Genomic DNA, 18,492 nt, shown 5'->3' with positions numbered 1-18,492 from the left:
GCTGGGATATATATTTGCTGGTGATACACTACGCGGCTCGTTTCGATATGTAAAACAGAATCAATAAATAGAAGCAGGAATAAACGAGTATAAGCTTCGGAGATTAATTGTGCAGACGGCATTCAGGTCAACATGTCTCACCGGAGCAGGGATATTCGCATCTATAGTGGTTGGTTGTAGAACAGAAGCACAAGTAAAACTAATTAGCTTACATAGCCCTCTTTGCAAAGGGCAGACATAATCGGCCGGCTGGCCCAATGGTAAGGCGCTTGACTACGAATCAAGAGATTGCAGGTTCGACCCCTGCGTCGGTCATCAGTTTTTTAATTTTTAATTTTATTTTTTATTGTTCTTACTTTTTTTGTTTCCATTTTATTAATTATCTTTCTTGCATCCAGCATCCATTAACAAGACACAAGTACAAGTACATAGCAACATATACATAACAAGCAATGGTATCAATCATTAACCAAACAATAAATCTTTATACAATCCCCAACCAACCCTCAAACATTCGCACTATATCCCACCCCCACAGCCCTCCTCTTCTTCATCGCATTCATGCATTTCCTCCCCTCATCCACCCAAAACACACTACTCGAAATCACCAACAACTTCACCAAATGCCCCAGCCCCAGCGCCTCCGTCTGGAAAATACTCTGCAACATGGGCAGATAGATAACACACGCCTGTCCAGCAAGCGAGCCCATGACCGCGTAATTGAACATCTTATTTCCGAAGAGTGATAGTTCGCCACGGAGGATCGACTTGCCCTCGCTGCGGCAGGTGAGTGCGTTGAACATGTCGAAGAGCACGAAGCAGGTGAAGGTCATGGTTGTGTCGTGGGCGGTTACGACACGTTTGCCTAGCGTGTCGGCGTCGCCCATTTCGTAGATGTAGATTGCTAGTGTGCCCAGCATGATCATGCAGGCTTGGGTCAGGACGCGTTGGATTAGGGGTTTGGTGAGGACACGGGCTTGTTTGGGGCGTGGAGGGCGGCCCATGACGGATGGGTCGACGGGCTCGACTCCTAGGGATTGGGCTGGGGGGCCGTCCATGAGGATGTCTGTCTAGTTAGCTCATAATTCCCATGATCGATAGGATGCTGGAAAACTCACTGATCCACAGAATCTGCATGGCATTAAGCGGATTCTTAAAGCCCAACGTCGTACTCAGCAAAACCAAACTCAACGCAGCCACACTCGTGCTCAGCTGGAACGTGATAAAGTTCTGAATATTATAGAAGATCCCCTTGCCCTGCTCAATAGCCCGCAGGATGGTCGAGAAATCATCATCCGTCAAGATCATATCCGCTGCCTCCTTGGCAACGTCCGTTCCTAGCTTACCCATCGAGATACCAATATCCGCCTTCTTCAAAGCCGGTGCATCGTTCACACCGTCGCCAGTCATTGCTACCACATCCCCCCGAGCCTGCAGTGCACGCACAATTTTCATCTTGTGGTCGGGGCTGGTCCGCGCGAAGATCGAGATCGATGCTATGGCTTGCGAAAGTTCTTGCATACTCATACGGTCCACCTCATCACCCCCGAGCACGGCCCGCGATACCGGGTTGTCACTGACTGGCATGCCAATTTTCTTGGCGATCGCAACGGCCGTGGCTTCGGCATCGCCTGTGATCATCATAACCCGTACGCCACCGGACATTAGCCGTCGGATGGACTTGTGCACGTCCTTGCGTGGAGGATCGTTCATTCCAACCAATCCGGTAAACACCAGACCACTGTACCGATCATCGTCATCGTTGGAGCCCACATGCGGTGATGAAACAGGGGTGCTTCGTCGGTATCGAGGTAGTTCTCGGACCGCACCACTTGCAAAGGCGAGAACACGCAGTCCCTCGCCAGCCATTTGCTCTGCCGCCTGTCGGATGGTCTTGCGCCGTGGCTCGTCCAGGATAACCTCGCGGCCCTCCTTGGTCATGTAAGTGTCGCACCGTCGGAGGACTTGCTCCAACGCTCCCTTGATATAGGCGAATTCCGCATCATTCGACGTGCCACCGATGATCACGCCCATCCACTTGCGCTCAGAGCTGAAGGGGGTTTCCGAAACACGCGTGCTGATCCGCTCACGCACATCATCCTCTCCCAAGGTATCCAGCAAGTCCAAAATCGCAACATCAGTGGGCTGTCCAACCCACCGGCTCTTGACTGCACCGGAGGAGCTGTCGACGGTCGACGAGAGCACTGCAGCAGACGATGCACTTGCGGGCGAGTTGGCATGGATGCGTGACAGTCTGGCGTTGTTGGCAATGTTTCCAGTTCGCAGAATGGTTCGAGCAGCGGGACCTAGATTCAATGCAGTATCGTCCCTGTGAACTTCAAAGGCCTCGTCACAGTCGAAATGCCAAATCTTGGTCACAGTCATATGGTTCATGGTCAGGGTACCGGTCTTGTCACTGCAGACGACATTGACAGATCCCAAGGTTTCCACACTTGGAAGTCTGCGCATGATGGCCCCTCGTTTGGCCATACGGAGCACACCCAATGCCAGCGTGACCGTCACGATAATCGGTAGACCTTCCGGAATGGCTGCCACAGCAAGCGAGACACCAATGGTGAACATCTCCAGGAGTTTCCTGCCCTGTAACAGCCCAATCACCACGATCAAACCAATAACACCAAAAGACATATAGCTCAGTTCCTGCCCAAGTCGGTCCATCGAAAGCTGTAGCGGGGTTCGAGGGCTTTCAATCTCCTGCAGAGAGGCCGAAATACTGCCAAATTCCGTCTTGGCACCGGTCGCGATAACGATGCCCTGTCCGTAACCTGACCGGACCAGCGTACCCATGAATGCGATATTGTGCTGCTCGTTCAGACGGATGTCTGCTCCGACTGCCCCGCTGGCAGGTGCATCGTAGAATGGCGAGCGAGGAGGGGTAACAATCTTCGGCGATCCAACAGCGAGGCTCTCTTTTCCCTTCCGCAGCGCATCGGAATATTTGGCCACGGGTTCATTCTCTCCCGTCAGGTTGGACTCGTCGATTGATAGATCCGTAGCCGCAGTAATACGGATGTCCGCAGGAATGCGATCACCGGTCGAGAACAGTACCAAGTCACCAGGTACCAGATCAGTGGCAGGGACAGTACTAGCCGCCTTGACCGCAGCGGAAACCGAACTCGGGCTCTTTGTTCTGACCTCTTGTAGTTCCATCTCCGCCCCGCCCGGCATAGGGCCAGCATTGTTGATCGTGGTGCGATCGGCCGATGGGACATTCCGAATGAGGTGTGCGTAGTGAGGGACGAGACGGCTCAATGCCTCCAACGATTTCTCCGATCGGTACTCTTGAACAAAACCGACTGTAACGACGATAGTTACTGCGAGTGTGATACTGACTGCGTCATCATAGTTGCCCATGAAAAAGGAGATGGCTGCCGATCCCAGGAGCAGTAGGATCAGCGTCTCCCTGAATTGCTTCAGAAACCGAAGCCACAAGGGCTCTGGCTCCTCGTGAGGCAGCTCGTTTGGCCCATCCCGCGCTAAACGTATCTCTGCCTCTGCGGGGGACAGCCCGTAGATGAAGGATGTTTGTAATCGTTCCGCCGTTTCTTGCGGGTCTAATAACGAGTATGTCGACGTGGATGTCTATCGGATAGTAACAACCTCCGGTCAGTATGTAAATGAGTCGCAGACAAGCCGCATATAGGTACTCACCGACGAGGGAGCATTGGGACGTAATGGTGTTGTAGATGGGGGTCTCGATTCGGAAATTGGTGCATTATGCAAAGGTAGTGCAGGCGTCGCGGACCTTGACATTTCTCATGCTTTGACAAAGAAAACAAAAATATTTAATTCGGAAAAACAATGATTAGCATCCCGTCTTGGTCGAGAGGAAAAGCAAAGATATTATAAACGAAATCGTCGGGGGAGAGGGTCGATTCGTAGGGCGAGGTGCCACGTTCTCTCAAACGCGAACTCCGAAGTGGGAGTATCGAACCGGTGCAATTAAATCGGGGGTGTCATGGAATCCCGAGTAATCCTGGTACGACCACGTCAATGAATTGGAGAATATGCGATGCAGGCTGTATGTAATATATCAAAAGCGTTCGAATGCGGTGCAAAGGAGCGACTCATTAGGCATCTGTACAGCATTAGAGATGCTGACGAGGCCGGTCGATGATGATGCTTTTCCCCATGTGGTTAGTGCAATGAAAAATAGTTGTTCCGTCCGGTCTGTATCAGGCCTAGTTCTTAATTACTAATAAAAAGCCCACGTGACCCCAGCCACGCCTTTTTCCACCCTCCGACCAATCACACGCTTGCCGCCTGGCGTTTAACGCGCCGCCCGCCGTTCATCGTCCTTTCTTTCGCTCCTCCTCTTTTCCTCTTGCAGCATATGAACCCTTAGGTATCTGCTTCCCCCTCCTTTAACGGTTTTTTTTTTTTTTTTTTTGGTCGCATCCATCTCGTTTTTCTCATCGCATTATATACCCTTTTTGTTTGACTGTGTCGCTTTTGGTCTGACACACCGCCCTCGCACACAAATCTCCTTACGGAGGGGGCCTTTTTGTTTTCTGGACAACGGCGCGTCATCCGTTGCTGGTTGCTAGGGCCTTTCGTTCACACCAACAACCAACCCCCCCGCATTGGGTGGGTTTCTCTTTTGGACGCAGCATTTCTGCGATTCTTTTTCTTGCTTAATCCTTTCTTTCTTTGATACGACCTGAGACGCCATGTTCTATTCCGAGACTCTCCTGTCCAAGACAGGGCCGCTGGCCCGGGTTTGGCTGTCGGCCAATTTGGAGCGCAAATTGTCCAAAACACACATCTTGCAGTCGGATATCGAGAGCAGTGTCAATGCCATTGTCGATCCGGGCCAAGCGCCCATGGCTTTGCGTCTGAGTGGTCAATTATTGCTGGGTGTGGTTCGTATCTACAGTCGGAAGGCGCGCTACCTCCTGGACGACTGCAACGAAGCCCTGATGAAGATCAAGATGGTATGATTGGATACATATCTCTTTTTGCTTTGTATTCCAAGAAAACGTGACTGATGATTTCTTTGTAGGCTTTCCGCTTGACCAACAACAACGATTTGACCACTGCCGCGGTTGTCGCTCCCGGCGGTATCACCTTGCCCGATGTGTTGACGGAATCCGACTTGTTCATGAATTTGGACTCTTCTTTGCTTCTACCTCAACCCCTCAACTTGGAGCCCGAGGGCAAGCGACCAGGAGCTTTGGATTTCGGCAGCCAGCTCCTCCCCGACAGCAGCTTCCGCCGTTCAGTTTCCCAGGAGCCCGCGCGATTGGAAGACCACACCCTGGTTGACCTGGATTTGGGAGAGGAAGATACATCCTTGGGACCCGACTTTAGTATGGAAGTTGGTCGAGATGCGCCCGCCCCTCGTCCGTTCGAAGAGGATATGATTAGCGATGCCGGAAAGTTCAACGATGATGTCGACCTGCCTTTGGACCTTGGTGAGGACGATGCTCCGTTAGACAAGATAGATTTGGGAGATGAAGGCCCGCAGGACATCTCTCTGAATCTCCAAGATGATGCGATGGATCTTGGTGACGATCACCATGACGATGTTGCTCCTGAAAACCAAGAGGAACGCCAGCGCGAATCGCTTAGCCCTCTTTCGGAGGTTTCCGAGGATGAATTGCGTCGGCAAGATGCCGAATTCAACCAGGACGAGACCGAGATCCAGGATGGGCAGGAAGAGGATGACTTGACCGTTCAGCAGAACCAGCGCTCCAAGCGTCGCAAGGTCATGGATCTTGACTCCGTCACCGATTTCCAGAACAGCCAAATCAAGGAGCAGCAAACGAACCGGTCCGGAATCCTGAAACCGACCTCGTTCCTGCCTCGCGACCCCGTTTTGCTCACCCTGGTGAACATGCAAAAGAACGGTGACTTTGTTTCCAATGTGCTTGGAGGCGGTCGTGGACGCGGTTGGGCACCAGAGCTCCGTGATTTGCTGTCGTTGGATGCCGTCAAGAAGTCCGGCGATTTGAAGCGGAAGCGTGACAGTGGTATCTCGGATGTGGATGTGGAGGCTGCTATTGCTCCTCAGTTGGACCTGGGTGAAGAGGATGCCATTGTTCCGGCGGATGAAGGTGTTGACCTCGACACGACTATTCAACGGTCAGAGATCGACTTCCCGGGAGATGAGCAGGGCCAGGAGCTTCACTTGAGCGACGACGAGGGCATGAACCAGCAAATGGAAGACCTTGAAGACACCGTTATTCCTGCGGTGGACAGTGGACCGATCTCCCTTGGCACCCAGCATGCCGTTCACATCCTCCGGGATCAATTGAACGATTCAACAGGCGAGCAGAAGAAGGCCGTGGAGTTCCAGGATCTCTGCCCCGAGGGCAAGACCACCAAGGCCGATGCGACCAAGATGTTCTTCGAAACTCTGGTGCTTGCGACCAAGGACGCAATCAAGGTTGACCAGGGGACCGAGACCATTGGCGGACCTCTCAAGATCCGTGGTAAGCGCGCACTCTGGGGCTCTTGGGCCGAGGAGGGCACCAACGGCGAGGCTTCGCAGCCTGCTGAGGTTGCTGCTTAAGCTTGTTCTTTTCTTCCGTTTTCTACCATTTTACTTGGAATTCTTTTAACTTTGTATTACGGAGTTTTGGTGCAAATCCCTTGTGTACAGTGATGTATGCGTTCATTTTGGGTGAACGCCTTTGGACATGATATTGTTTACTGGTTTTCTTCTCTTTCATCAATTTTGACGGTGTTCAGGTTCTGCTTCAAGGATGAAAAGGTGGATTTGGGCTTTCTTTTGAATTGAGGATGAAATGTCTTCTGGCGAATACTTTAGGATCATTAGCAGTAGTATCGAATGAATTAATTGATATCCATGTGATATACAGAGTACATACATAGTGCCACGGGTAAACAGTCAGCCGATGCGCCTTCCGGGGGTGGAGTCTAGAAAATCGCCGATCAGTTCAATAACCCTGTTAACCCCGAGACTTCCTTAGGCAGTGAATGGTGTAGAGTCAGAGTGCGGATAATTCTGCCGTAAAGAAAAGAATCGATCACGTTTGTTTATATCATTTTCCTTTTCTCCTTTTTTACTCCTAATAGTTAACTATCCACTGTTATCTCTTTGACAGCCAGCCTCGGTCATAGCTTTTCGGCGTAAATCCCGACTCCAAATTGGGACCGTTGGAGAGACGATGATTAATTAAAGCTTCTCTCTCCACATCTTCTTTATGGGGGCCTTTTCTCTTTCCTGACCATAAACACTCTGCTGCGATTCGTTTAGTGCCGGAGAATTATCCATAACCCTGGCCTGATCGCAAGCATGTCAAGCACACAGGGGACTGAGGAGTCCTCCTCCCCTCCTGAGCGCAATACCAACAACCATAGCAGCAGGGAAACAAATCCCGAGGATACACTTTCTCCAGGCTCGCACCCGCAACGGCGCCAAGACAGCAGCAATGACACCCCAATTCCCGAACGGGAAAAAGATTCCAGCGAAGACACCGCCATCAATGCGACAAAAGAATCCTCGTTCACTGAAAATGAAAATGAAAAGGACGGCGACCGCGATGGTGAAGGTGAAGGTACCACGTTTGCGCCCATCAAAAGCAGCGACGAGAACCGTTTGCAGGCGAGTAGGTCTATTGAGCGCAGTTGGTCGCTGAATGATGGGTATAGTGTTCATACGGGCGATGAGCAGTCTGGGGAGAAGGTTGATGAGGAAGCTGGGGTTACTGGGGGTGGGGAGGTGCCGGAGTTTGTGGTGGGTTGGGATGAGAACGATCCTATGAATCCGAGGAATATGAATACGGAGAGACGGTGGTTGATTGTGATTATTTGTTCGTTGGGATCGCTTTGCGTGTGAGTATTGGTTGTCCGGGTTTGTTGTGATTGTGACTTGCTGATAAATCTAGGACTTGTACGTCGTCGATGTACACCGTGACTTATGATCAGATCATGCAGGAGTTCGGCTCTTCGCATATCGTGGTGACGCTGGGATTATCTTTCTTCATCTGGGGACTTGGTATGTTTTGAATGAGGGTTTGTAGCGACCAAATGCTAATGATGAACAGCGGTTGGACCCCTTTTCCTAGGCCCTTTATCAGAGGTTTGTTCCTGTTACCACCACTCGACGTGTCCGCTCATGCTGACTTGATCAGTTCTATGGCCGGAGATACATCTATATCATCTCCTTTGCCTTCTTCCTGATCTGGTTGATCCCCTGTGCAGTGGCGCAGAACATCCAAACCATGATCATCTGTCGTTTCTTCAACGGTATCGCCGGTAGTGCATTCCTCAGTGTCGCCGGTGGTACCGTCGGTGATCTGTTCAATCGTCACGAACTCAGTGCTCCCATGATGGTTTATACCAGTTCGCCGTTTATTGGTCCTGAGGTTGGCCCTCTGTAGGTCTCTCCCGCGTTGCATCTATAGTGCGCGATACTGACGAGCCATCCAGGGTTGGAGGATTTATCAATGAATACACGACATGGTTTGTATTCCAAGATATGCTGAAAGACAATTGGTGACTGACGTATGATAGGCGCTGGACTTTCTATGTCCTTTTGATCTGGTCAGGTTTCATGCTGATTTCCATTATCGCATTTGTCCCGGAAACCTACCATCCGGTGTATGTCAGCCCTTGTATTAGAGGCACAGATGAACTAACCGGTCATACAGACTCCTGAGACGAAAGGCCCGAAAACTGCGCAAAGAAACCGGAGACGACCGATGGCATGCTCCCATCGAGAAATTGAAGCGTTCAGTAGCGCAGACAGTCCTGCGATCCTGCTACCGGCCCATTCTTCTCCTCGTCCTTGAACCTATGTGTCTGAATCTTTGCATCTTTTCTGGAATCCTGCTGGGTATTTTGTACCTGTTCTTCGGAGCGTTCCAGTTGGTTTTTGGCAACGTGTATGGCTTTTCGCTATGGCAGCGTGGACTCTGTTTCCTTGGTCTTTTTGTGGGAATGGTGTTTGCCATTCTGTCGGATCCGTTATGGCGTCGGCTTTATGCTCGACTGGAGAAGAATCATGAGAATGCGGTTAAAAAGGTGGATGATTTCCAGCCTGAATGGCGACTTCCTCCAGGTACGCCCCTTCAACCTATTTATTTGGGTTGGCTCTGACTTTCGGCTTGTACAGCGATTGCTGGTGGTCCTCTTGTCACCATAGGCCTGTTTATGTTCGCATGGACGATCTATTCTTCGGTTCACTGGATTGTCCCGATCATTGGCAGCGCGTTCTTTGGAGCGGGAACCATCCTCGTTTACTCGGGCGTCTTCACGTTCCTGGTCGACGCGTATCCAACCTATGCCGCGAGTGCGTTGGCAGCGAACGGGTTTACTCGGTCGACTTTTGCCGGAGTGTTTCCTCTATTCGGGACGCAGAGTAAGTCCTCTCTCAGGATCGGTCACGGTTGACCGCCATTGCTAACTGGAATGCAGTGTACAACAACCTGAATTATCACTGGGCGACGTCTTTGCTGGCGTTCTTGACGCTTCTTATGACCCCGTTTCCGTAAGTTGACCTTTTATTATGTGCTGATCTTCCATCCCTTGCATACATCCAACGTGTCCCCGCGTTGCTTCCTACAACATGCAGGGCTGGTCTACGGATAAACCCGTAGACCCTCTGTCCAGATACATACATGCAACGGTTGCAAAATTATAGCTTGGCTGACGATGATAGGTTCCTATTTTTCCGATACGGCGCTCGCATTCGGAAGAAGAGCCGATTCGCTACGCGATAATCTGTATATACGGACTACGAGTATCATGTACAGAGTGGTACTGGATACATACTACTTGGACAGATATCCTTGAGTCTATTGTTCATAAAAACATGTACATTACATCGACATGCTTGCCCCCACACTTATGACAAACATAATACGAACAAAAGTTGCTAGATATTGCCTGACTGGCTTTACAAGCATTCCATTTTTTATTTATTTATTTTTTTTTATAGAATAATATAGAGTCATCGTGATCACCCGTTTAGTCCAAGGACTTTAGTTACAGCGACCATGACTTGTCTTTCGGATACAGCCTCGCAGGTCAATACTAATCTATACATATCTACAACTCCCATACCACCAAACCCAAAAAGATCCATTCTACTGTCTTCAATATTCCATTTCCACCATGTTACCTCTCCACATCCTCAAACTCTCAGACCCAGACCCTATTATAAACTCGGAAAGAAAACGCTTCGAGATTCTCAATGAATACCTCCAACCCGGCAGCAGAAGCGATAGACCAGCTGCACCCGGACATAAGACCCGATGACAGCACTAGGAAAGAACACGCCAGTGCCTATCATGCGAATCCTTGGGATATGTTTATGGATTTTGGCGCGGCAGATCCCGCACGATCATCCGTCGATGGGACGGTTGGTGGAGGTGGTGGTTGCTGTAGTATGTTTTCTTCTTGTCCGATTAAACATACACTGGTACTGGTTCAATTCTAACGGTTGTGTTGTAGAAGAATGATCAAATCCGGATAACACTAGAAATGCTAGATGCCGAGTTGTTGGAGTTCAGTGACCGTAAGTAACCTACCTACTATCATCAATCCAATGAACACTCATACTCACCAACCCAGAACTAACATATGACCAGAGAATCTGGCCCGCCTACTAGGCCACGAGCTCGTGAATATTACATACATCGCCATCTGGGAGTTCCGGGATGCACTCGAGCGCGAGCCCTGGAGAGATATGCATCCCGAACGACTGGATTGCTATGTAGGCGCTATTGCGGAGTGGATTAAGTAATGGCGGGTGTGTGTTATTTACGAATACTTCGAGGGAAGGGATGAGGATGATGATTCCTGGAAGAGGCCTCTTTACAGGGGGCAAGATGAGGAGTGAGGATCGTTGGAGGTTTTGGAGGGAGTGTTTGGGGGAGATGGGGGAGGGTAGGGAGGGGGCTGGGTGGATGGTTGAGACGATGGGGGGAGATTGAGCGGCGAGTTAGTTGTGTTCCATGAGGCACATGGATGTGAATATAATGGAAATTTTATATACAGGGTCTTTCTACATCGTGCTGGCGTGGATTTACTCCTGACCGACTTTCAAACAGACCGTTCGGCATAACGGTGATCAGCACCAGGTTGAGGCATTGCTCAAAGAAGAAGGCGTCTTGTCTCGGGGGAATACGGAACGGCTGGTGTCCTCGGGAGAAGCAGGGACAGCCTTGTACATAGTATGGATAGAGAGTAAACTGGATGATGGAGAGTTGAAGATGTGTTGAAGGGACGTAGACATGTGAGTGTTTCTACAGGTTTACATCAAGAGTGCAGATGCATATCGGTGTAACTCGCATGTAAGTACATGGCATCTATACATAGTACATAGCAGTACAAGTACCCAGAGATGCAGAGTACAAATGCAGCAACAGTCTTGACAACGCTCCTCCAAAGAGTATCCACAATCAAACATTCAAAACAACAGCAACAAGCGACAACCCAACAAGCAGCGAAGCATGCAACCCCAAACCCCCAGCACCGCCCTCTTCACCCCCAGAGCCCGCAGAAGCACTAGCCGTCTCAGCCGGTCCATCGCAATGCCAGTGGTCACCATGCGGCTCGCAACCAACCGACTCGGAAGGACTAGGCATTGTGGGCGAGGCAGACGCAGTGGTGGAAATTGTTCCGTCCTCGCTGCTCGTCTCGGCTGGGCTATCGCAGTGCCAGTGGTCGCCGTGTGGCTCGCAACCAGTTGACTCGGTGGGACTGGGCATTGTGGGCGAAGCAGATGCAGTAGTGGAAGTCGTATCCTCGCTTGTCGTTGATGTAATCGAGGAGATGGAGGTGGAGGCTGGGCCGTCACAGTGCCTGTATATAAAGGGGCGCTGTTAGATAAACGTACTCGTGAAATGCAGTGCATGGGAACAAACCAATGGTCTCCATGCGGCTCACAGCCAACTGAAGCAGTAGGCGATGGACCGGGGTCCTGGGCTAGGACGGTGGAGGACACCAACGCAATGATTGGAAGGAGATGGGTAGAATATCTCATCTTGGCGATGTAGTTTTATAAGCACTGTATGTGTGTAACTGTTACCCCCAGTAAATGGTTAATGTTTCAAAGATCAGGGTCTCGAGCACAGGGTCAGCGCGAGATTTTATAACCTGCATCGGCGGGACTAATCCGACAAACAGCATGATCAATTTCCCCGTCAGGGCAAGCATTTCTGATGCCAAGCAAAGCGGAAAGTCTTGGTATCCCCCCCAAGGTTCTCAAAAAGTCTTGGAAAGGGTCTGAATTGAGGATTTTGTTTCATTGAGAGATTAAGATTGACCGGCTCTGTGTGTTGACATCCTGTGCTCGGTTATATGAGGTTCCTTCCACGACCCTATTCCTGGCCAACCAAGTTGAATTCAGACAAAAATATCATACTCCATTATCCCAGTCCTGTTTTAGCGCTTAACAGCCTCCCAATACTGCGCCTGATATGCATTCTTATTCAACCCCCGGCCATTTCGACCATATGCCACCTCAAACCCTCGCACTGGCAAGCCAGGTATTGTAATATTCCCAATCTTAGCATCTGTCTCCTGGAACTCAAACCCGATTCGTGCACTCAACGCCACAATTTCATCCAGCGATAGCTGCACAAATGGCGCAGTGCCATACAATAGCGGACCTAGATTGATCCAACGCCCACCAGGACGGAGTAACTGGTGGATAGTCTCGAGGTATGAGATGAGGTTCCGCGCGGTGTCGATGAAGAATAAGGTCACGATTATATCGTATTGGCCGGTGTGTTTGGCAAAAGCTGTGGTGAAGTCTCCCTCTATGAGTATGACAGAGGACTGGTTGATCACTTGGTCTGGGAATGTAACGGAGCGCTGGAGATCGGCCGTCAGAGCGTGGTGAGACCACCAGTCGATATACGGGTGGAACGCTACGCTATCGGGGTCGGATAGACTGGATAGATATCGGTATGCCAGATTCATGTACATCGACCACTCGTTCATTATGACCTCGAAACCTAGATGTCTTGCTGAGCAATTTTGTGACTTTTCCTCGGATAGTAGATATGTAACTCACCCCCAAGTTTGTCAACCTCGTGCGCTAGTCGTCCCAAACCAGCTCCGGGCACCAGCACTCGTAGAGGTTCACTGCTCGTTCGCGGTGCCTGTGCAAGGGATTTCAGAATGCATTCAAAGGATTGCTGTCGCTCTTCGTGGCCCTCATCTGCCCAATCGCGCACAAAATGCTTAATTCCCTGAGAGACGCTAGTCCGATCAGCGGACCGGCGCTGGGCTTCATTTTCTCCAATGAACTCGTCCAGCTCAAACTGACTGATATTATAGAACCGTAGGCCATAATTCACAATGTCTCTAGCGAGATTGTCGTTTGTGTCCACGAGATGATCGATTGTGTTGAGTTTACGCGTGTAGTGGGTGGTCGATTCGAGCAACTAAGCCTGTCAGCCAGATCTGTTAATACCAGCACAAGTAATAGCCTACTAATCGCTGGCGCTTAGGAACACTTTTGTAAAGTTTCCTCCATCGATCCACTTCCGCCAAGTTTCTGTCCTTGTATCTTGCATATCCATGCAGCGCAGTTAACAAGCGATGTCGAGGGTGGGACGAGTCCCATTTTCCACTGGATCGCTGAATACTCTGAAGCAGATGAGTATGTTCTTCTTCATAGTGAAGAGAAAATGGCACTGGGTCGTGAAAAAAGGTAGTAGTGTGCGCAACAATGTTATGAACGATTTGCTACATGACATTAATACTGAGCGAACATTTGATGGATATTGATCTCACCTCGATCTGTGGAGAGAAACGAATGGCGAAATCTATCCATGCTGCACATATCAGTAGCAAGAATATCTCACGCAGCATGTTGTTTGAATTGTGAAGAGCCAGAAAATGCCCATGAAAATTAGATACATAAGCACAAGCGATTGAGCCAAGTCCTTGGACCCCAAGGTCCTTGATGCCAAGGGAATAAGGGTCCGGGGGAAGATAGCGAGAGTGTAAGTGCGTGAGGTTTCAGATATACATAGTAAGAACAGTATACATACTACAGTACTATACCGCGATGCAGACTTATGTGGTATTCATAAGGGAGCATAAATTTTCGATGTGAGGGAAATCCCAACCATAGCTCGTTTCCTCCTTCTCCCCTCTTCGTTTAGATTGTTGACGGCAACGGTGACTTTCTCCTATCTCCTTGATATGGTCCTGTCGCGCAGCTTGCGGTTGAGGGCGTGTAAGGCCAGTGGTCTTGCATTTCCAGGCATGTTGCAATTGTTATGGTAAGGACTTCGAAACATACAAATTTCCAGTACTCAGGATACAGTCCAAAATACCACTAACAATTCCATTCTTCACAATGATGTGTTGGAGAGCATGACAGCTAGGAAGTCCCTAATGTGATCCCAATACTCATGGAAATGTATGTTCACATGATTGTCGGCAAAGACTTGTGAGGGTCACATGATGATTACCACCTATGCTTATTGGAAAAGAGCAGTCATAGTTAGAGAGTTAGTTATAACAATGGTCTGAGGTAAAAGGTAGCCTGATTTCCAAGGATGCCAAGATCTCGTTTGTTTAAGAATTAGGACTAACTAGTTAGTTATGACCAACAATTATCTAACAATATTTCTGATGCACCAAGAAGCTGCTCTCACGTGGCATATATTTGTAAAAAAACGCAAAAACGCACATGGAAGTACTACTTGTACATAGTATATTAGTATGCAGTTTAATTAGCGCGCGATTTTATACAGAGCCTGGGCCCTTGTCAGTCCTAATAATATTGAGCCCACAGTACTCTGTAGTCATAATCTCAATCAGTCTGAATCCTTCCTTTCTTCATTCCTTCTTTCTCTCCCTCTCTCTCTCTCTCTCTCTCCCCCTCTTATTCTTATTCTTTACGAGGGTATTGTTTCCTTTATAATTACATACTCAAGAGTACTCTCGGTTATTCATCGTTATAAAACCTCCCCGCAGTCCCGACAGGAACCGTTTTCGATCGATCGTCCCTTTACGAATTCTGACATATCGTGCATTCTCGAATAATAACACTTGAACCACCACTAAATACCACTGAATACTGAACTGCGCAATCGCATCGGACGTCATCGCGAATTTTTTTTATTTTCCTCGCTTATTGCTTTTTCCGGGAAAATCACGGTCTCCGTCTATTCTCGACTCTTCCGCCCCCCTCCACATCGCCGTTACTGGTCGTCTCGCATTGGTGTCGCAGAGCCTCACCCACCGGCATTTTCTACACGGGCTTGGTTTACCACTGAAGAAGATCAAGTGCTCTCGGTGGTGTCGGTTCGCGTGGTTGTGGCGGATACTGAACTTCCGCTGCTATTGCGACCGAATGCTTCAACTACCTCGGCCAAACGGGCATCGTTAAATCCCTCAAAAGCTGGCTTCCAGGAATCATCTGAACGCTGGACGCTGGACGCGCTGGTAATGCGACACAAAGAGAACTGATTTTGAGAAATTAAACATACTACAATATAGCTCGAGATCTAGTAGCAAGTACTACTTACACACACTTCCCAGACACGCGCTTTTCTTTTTATAGCGAAACGTGAGATATTTCCTTTTTTTGCCCGCCCCTTACCTGCCCAGAAAAAATCGCGGAACGATTCCCGAACCGCACCTACTCCAGACCCCAGAGATTCATGTCGATATGAATTCCGACGCAAAGGATCGTTCGCCTGCTCCCTCGGGGGATCGCAACGGGAGTGAGGATATCGAAGATGCTGAACACCAACGATCAACGCATAATCCCACCAATGGAGACGGCGCCGGAACCGTGGAGAATGGTCAGAAACCGTCGTCCAACGCCAAGGACCCATCGAGGCCGCGCAGGAAGAAGGCGAGACGGGCTTGTTTTGCGTGTCAACGTGCGCATTTGACTTGCGGTGCGTTATTGTCTTTTATCCCCTGAAATGTCTCGGTTTTAGTTGGCGCGTCTAAAAGAGACGAAACTAATGGTGTACTTTAGGTGACGAGAGACCGTGCCAGCGATGTATCAAACGAGGCCTCCAAGATCAATGTCACGACGGCGTGCGCAAGAAAGCCAAATACCTTCACGATGCGCCCGACGGAGCGTTAATGCCTGGTGTCAGTGGGAATTTCTACACCCCGCCTCCTCCGATGCGAACCAACAGCTTGTCTATATCCAGGAACGGTGCTGCTGCTGCTGCTGCTGCTGCTGCCGCCAATGGAGTCAACGCGCCCCCGTCGCAGCCGTCCGGTCCTACTTTCTATCCCAATCCTCAGTCCAATTCCTACAATGTCTACCAGGAGAACACGATGAACCAGAACCCTTTCTCGGCGCAGTCGCCAGTCTCACCAACCTTCAACCTGAAGACTAGTCCCGCTGGCCAGAATCCCACCTTGTCCTCCGTTAGCCAGCCCCAGACGAATCCAGCTGTGTCTGTGTCGAATACCAACCAGAGCCAAAAACCCGTTGGAGGACCCTTCTTCGACCCCAGCGATCCCGCGCTTTTCAACTTTGACCTTTCCAGCATGAACTTTGAGAATCGCTATGGTGCTTTGGAATTCAGCATGCTAGGACACATGGCTACCGGAGCCGGCGACTCACCTAGTGATTCAGCAACACAACGAGGATCTATGGGACGAAGCGGTTCGGCGCAATTCTCAACCACACCGATTACCGGGGGTGCAGGGTTTGGGGAAAGCCCAGGGGGTCAGCAGCAACCGTTCATGTTTGGCGATCCGCTGCTCAATGACTGGTCTGGCGGTGGACAGGGTCCAGGCGCGGTGAATGTGGGCGGGGTCTACGTTCCCGGTCATCTGGGCAAACCGGACGCACCGCACGCATTCGCGATCGAAAGTGGTCCTAATTTCGCCAGCCCGAGTGCAACCGCAAGTCCGCATGGGCACAACCTCGATGATAGTAGTAATAATAATAATGTCAACAAGAATCTCACAATCGGCAAGTCCAACGGCTTACAACGGCCTACAATCTCGACACCGAGTCTGAAGCAGCAGAGCTTGCATATGGGAGGAGTCAAGCGACGACAACGGAATCCGTCATCCATCTACGAAAGCGTCAAGGAGCCGTATTCCTACACGAATGGGTTCCATAGCCTTACGGCGTTCATCCAGCGACGATTCTCACCGCAGAAGACACTACAGATTGCCAAATCACTGGCCTCTATCCGCCCGTCCTTTATCGCCACCACCAAGACCTTGAACCGCGATGATTTGATTTTCATGGAGCGATGCTTTCAGCGAACCCTTTTCGAATACGAGGATTTTATCAACGCCTGCGGAACACCGACTATCGTCTGTCGACGGACAGGAGAGGTCGCTGCCGTGGGTAAGGAATTCAGCATCCTAACCGGGTGGAAAAAAGACGTACTCCTGGGCAAAGAACCAAATCTCAACGTCAACACCGGTGGCTCATCATCGAACCCACCATCCGGACCATCATCACGCGGAAGCAGTTATCCACCACGGGAAACCGGCGGCCCCAGCCGTCCCTCACAACCCGTCTTCCTCGCCGAACTTCTCGACGACGACAGCGTGGTCGAATTCTACGATGACTTTGCCAGGTTAGCCTTCGGTGATTCTCGTGGCTCTGTCACGACTACCTGCAAACTCCTCAAGTACAAGACGAAAGAGGACATGGAGCAGGCGCAGTCTGACGATAACCAGCGGTGGAATAATCATCTGCGGAAGGGGGGCATTGCCGGTGAGGCGGGGATGAATCAGTTGGGGTTCAAGGATGGGAAGGTTGAATGCGCATACTGCTGGACAGTTAAGCGGGATGTGTTTGATATCCCTATGTTGATTGTGATGAATGTGAGTCCCTGCCCTCAACTTGTCTATTGGCGTGGAATGTATACTGACAGTAACAGTTCTTACCATGCATTTGAATTATGTGACTTGATCGATTTATTCCATTTCTTTCATACCCCCTACGGATCTTATAAAAAAAATGGGTTTTGTTTTGTCTTTTATCTATCTATTCATCCTGTATCTTTTCTTTTCATTTTGTTCCTCTACTGGTTCAACAGGCCAGCCCTTGTCTAACCGGTGTTTTACGGACTAATTTAATGGGCATTGCGATTTGCGATTTGCACATTGGGAGTTCATTTGACTGCCTATCTTCCATCTTTTTCACCTTCGAGTATATATTTTCTTTTTCTTTTTCTTTTCTTTTTCTTTTTCTTTTCTTTTTCTTTTTCTTTTTTTTTGGCCTGGGTGCAGACAATGTTGTATTTAGTTTGGTATGGTGCATTCAAAGGGGACAGCAAAACAAAATGGATTATGATTTATGTCTTCACTTTCTATACCTCCATTCCAATATCAGCTTCGATCTGACAACTCAGTCACACCTATTATCTCGACTGTACTGATACTTCTATTCAGTCAGGCTGGAGATATCTTAACCAACATACTCACTCATCACCGCTTGGAAACGTGGTTGTCAATAAATAGCAAGGTACATAGGCAAGAAAGATGGACACGAGTCCGATGCAGAGCGTAAATGGGACTCATGTGCCCTAACCTGCGTGT

At 49.7% G+C, this 18,492-nt stretch overlaps 7 protein-coding genes and 1 non-coding gene across 8 annotated transcripts; 5 read left to right on the top strand and 3 right to left on the bottom strand.

Moving 5' to 3' along the window:
- Nucleotides 1–243: 243 nt before the first annotated feature.
- On the top strand, nucleotides 244–315 carry ASPGLDRAFT_t31. Its single transcript has one exon. It is a non-coding gene; the product is annotated as a tRNA-Arg (tRNA).
- On the bottom strand, nucleotides 249–4,114 carry pmr1 (Ca(2+)/Mn(2+)-transporting P-type ATPase PMR1). The gene is made up of 3 exons (XM_022541782.1): nucleotides 3,673–4,114; nucleotides 1,119–3,603; nucleotides 249–1,066 (listed from the first exon to the last, which is right to left on the bottom strand). Exons 1-3 carry the CDS (start codon nucleotides 3,772–3,774, stop codon nucleotides 507–509), a joined length of 3,147 nt encoding a protein of 1,048 aa, XP_022404763.1. The 5' UTR covers nucleotides 3,775–4,114; the 3' UTR covers nucleotides 249–506.
- Nucleotides 4,115–4,691: 577 nt separating this feature from the next.
- Nucleotides 4,692–6,535, top strand: ASPGLDRAFT_32535 (kleisin alpha; the record flags this gene model as incomplete). The annotated part of the gene is made up of 2 exons (XM_022544188.1): nucleotides 4,692–4,955; nucleotides 5,024–6,535. 2 exons carry the CDS (start codon nucleotides 4,692–4,694, stop codon nucleotides 6,533–6,535), a joined length of 1,776 nt encoding a protein of 591 aa, XP_022404762.1.
- Nucleotides 6,536–6,985: 450 nt separating this feature from the next.
- On the top strand, nucleotides 6,986–9,887 carry ASPGLDRAFT_43186 (MFS transporter). Its single transcript, XM_022545767.1, has 10 exons — nucleotides 6,986–7,821; nucleotides 7,875–7,984; nucleotides 8,034–8,068; nucleotides 8,121–8,365; nucleotides 8,419–8,451; nucleotides 8,503–8,589; nucleotides 8,640–9,049; nucleotides 9,104–9,349; nucleotides 9,406–9,478; nucleotides 9,650–9,887. Exons 1-10 carry the CDS (start codon nucleotides 7,283–7,285, stop codon nucleotides 9,708–9,710), a joined length of 1,839 nt encoding a protein of 612 aa, XP_022404761.1. The 5' UTR covers nucleotides 6,986–7,282; the 3' UTR covers nucleotides 9,711–9,887.
- Nucleotides 9,888–10,183: 296 nt separating this feature from the next.
- On the top strand, nucleotides 10,184–10,735 carry ASPGLDRAFT_32533 (uncharacterized protein; the record flags this gene model as incomplete). The annotated part of the gene is made up of 3 exons (XM_022544187.1): nucleotides 10,184–10,351; nucleotides 10,444–10,507; nucleotides 10,581–10,735. The coding sequence occupies 3 exons, from the start codon at nucleotides 10,184–10,186 to the stop codon at nucleotides 10,733–10,735; spliced, it is 387 nt and encodes a 128-aa protein (XP_022404760.1).
- A 508-nt stretch (nucleotides 10,736–11,243) lies between these two features.
- ASPGLDRAFT_55324 (uncharacterized protein) lies at nucleotides 11,244–11,977 on the bottom strand (the record flags this gene model as incomplete). The annotated part of the gene is made up of 2 exons (XM_022548129.1): nucleotides 11,244–11,796; nucleotides 11,859–11,977. 2 exons carry the CDS (start codon nucleotides 11,975–11,977, stop codon nucleotides 11,394–11,396), a joined length of 522 nt encoding a protein of 173 aa, XP_022404759.1. The 3' UTR covers nucleotides 11,244–11,393.
- Nucleotides 11,978–12,188: 211 nt separating this feature from the next.
- On the bottom strand, nucleotides 12,189–14,302 carry ASPGLDRAFT_164878 (uncharacterized protein). The gene is made up of 4 exons (XM_022542587.1): nucleotides 13,738–14,302; nucleotides 13,435–13,689; nucleotides 13,013–13,385; nucleotides 12,189–12,953 (listed from the first exon to the last, which is right to left on the bottom strand). The coding sequence occupies exons 1-4, from the start codon at nucleotides 13,813–13,815 to the stop codon at nucleotides 12,379–12,381; spliced, it is 1,281 nt and encodes a 426-aa protein (XP_022404758.1). The 5' UTR covers nucleotides 13,816–14,302; the 3' UTR covers nucleotides 12,189–12,378.
- A 1,326-nt stretch (nucleotides 14,303–15,628) lies between these two features.
- On the top strand, nucleotides 15,629–17,849 carry ASPGLDRAFT_64112 (Zn(II)2Cys6 transcription factor domain-containing protein; the record flags this gene model as incomplete). The annotated part of the gene is made up of 3 exons (XM_022548738.1): nucleotides 15,629–15,863; nucleotides 15,947–17,775; nucleotides 17,832–17,849. 3 exons carry the CDS (start codon nucleotides 15,629–15,631, stop codon nucleotides 17,847–17,849), a joined length of 2,082 nt encoding a protein of 693 aa, XP_022404757.1.
- Nucleotides 17,850–18,492: the final 643 nt, after the last annotated feature.

Source organism: Aspergillus glaucus (genome assembly GCF_001890805.1).
Source record: "Aspergillus glaucus CBS 516.65 unplaced genomic scaffold ASPGLscaffold_3, whole genome shotgun sequence".
NCBI classification, from domain to species: domain Eukaryota; kingdom Fungi; phylum Ascomycota; class Eurotiomycetes; order Eurotiales; family Aspergillaceae; genus Aspergillus; species Aspergillus glaucus.
The sequence above is the reverse complement of the archived record's forward strand: the minus strand, read 5'-3'. Positions and strand labels throughout refer to the sequence as shown.

What these genes read in the sequence shown, in the direction of transcription:
- pmr1 (XM_022541782.1), bottom strand. Translation starts at nt 3,774, where the DNA reads ATGTCAAGGTCCGCGACGCCTGCACTACCTTTGCATAATGCACCAATT. An exon ending in GTCCCAATGCTCCCTCGTCG is followed by an intron (nt 3,604 to 3,672) that starts GTGAGTACCTAT and finishes ACTATCCGATAG; the next exon opens with ACATCCACGTCGACATACTC. An exon ending in CATGCAGATTCTGTGGATCA is followed by an intron (nt 1,067 to 1,118) that starts GTGAGTTTTCCA and finishes CTAACTAGACAG; the next exon opens with ACATCCTCATGGACGGCCCC.
- ASPGLDRAFT_43186 (XM_022545767.1), top strand. Translation starts at nt 7,283, where the DNA reads ATGTCAAGCACACAGGGGACTGAGGAGTCCTCCTCCCCTCCTGAGCGC. An exon ending in TTTCTTCATCTGGGGACTTG is followed by an intron (nt 7,985 to 8,033) that starts GTATGTTTTGAA and finishes AATGATGAACAG; the next exon opens with CGGTTGGACCCCTTTTCCTA. An exon ending in TCCTAGGCCCTTTATCAGAG is followed by an intron (nt 8,069 to 8,120) that starts GTTTGTTCCTGT and finishes TGACTTGATCAG; the next exon opens with TTCTATGGCCGGAGATACAT.
- ASPGLDRAFT_164878 (XM_022542587.1), bottom strand. Translation starts at nt 13,815, where the DNA reads ATGCTGCGTGAGATATTCTTGCTACTGATATGTGCAGCATGGATAGAT. An exon ending in GTTTCTCTCCACAGATCGAG is followed by an intron (nt 13,690 to 13,737) that starts GTGAGATCAATA and finishes AATGTCATGTAG; the next exon opens with CAAATCGTTCATAACATTGT. An exon ending in CGAGGTTGACAAACTTGGGG is followed by an intron (nt 12,954 to 13,012) that starts GTGAGTTACATA and finishes CAAGACATCTAG; the next exon opens with GTTTCGAGGTCATAATGAAC.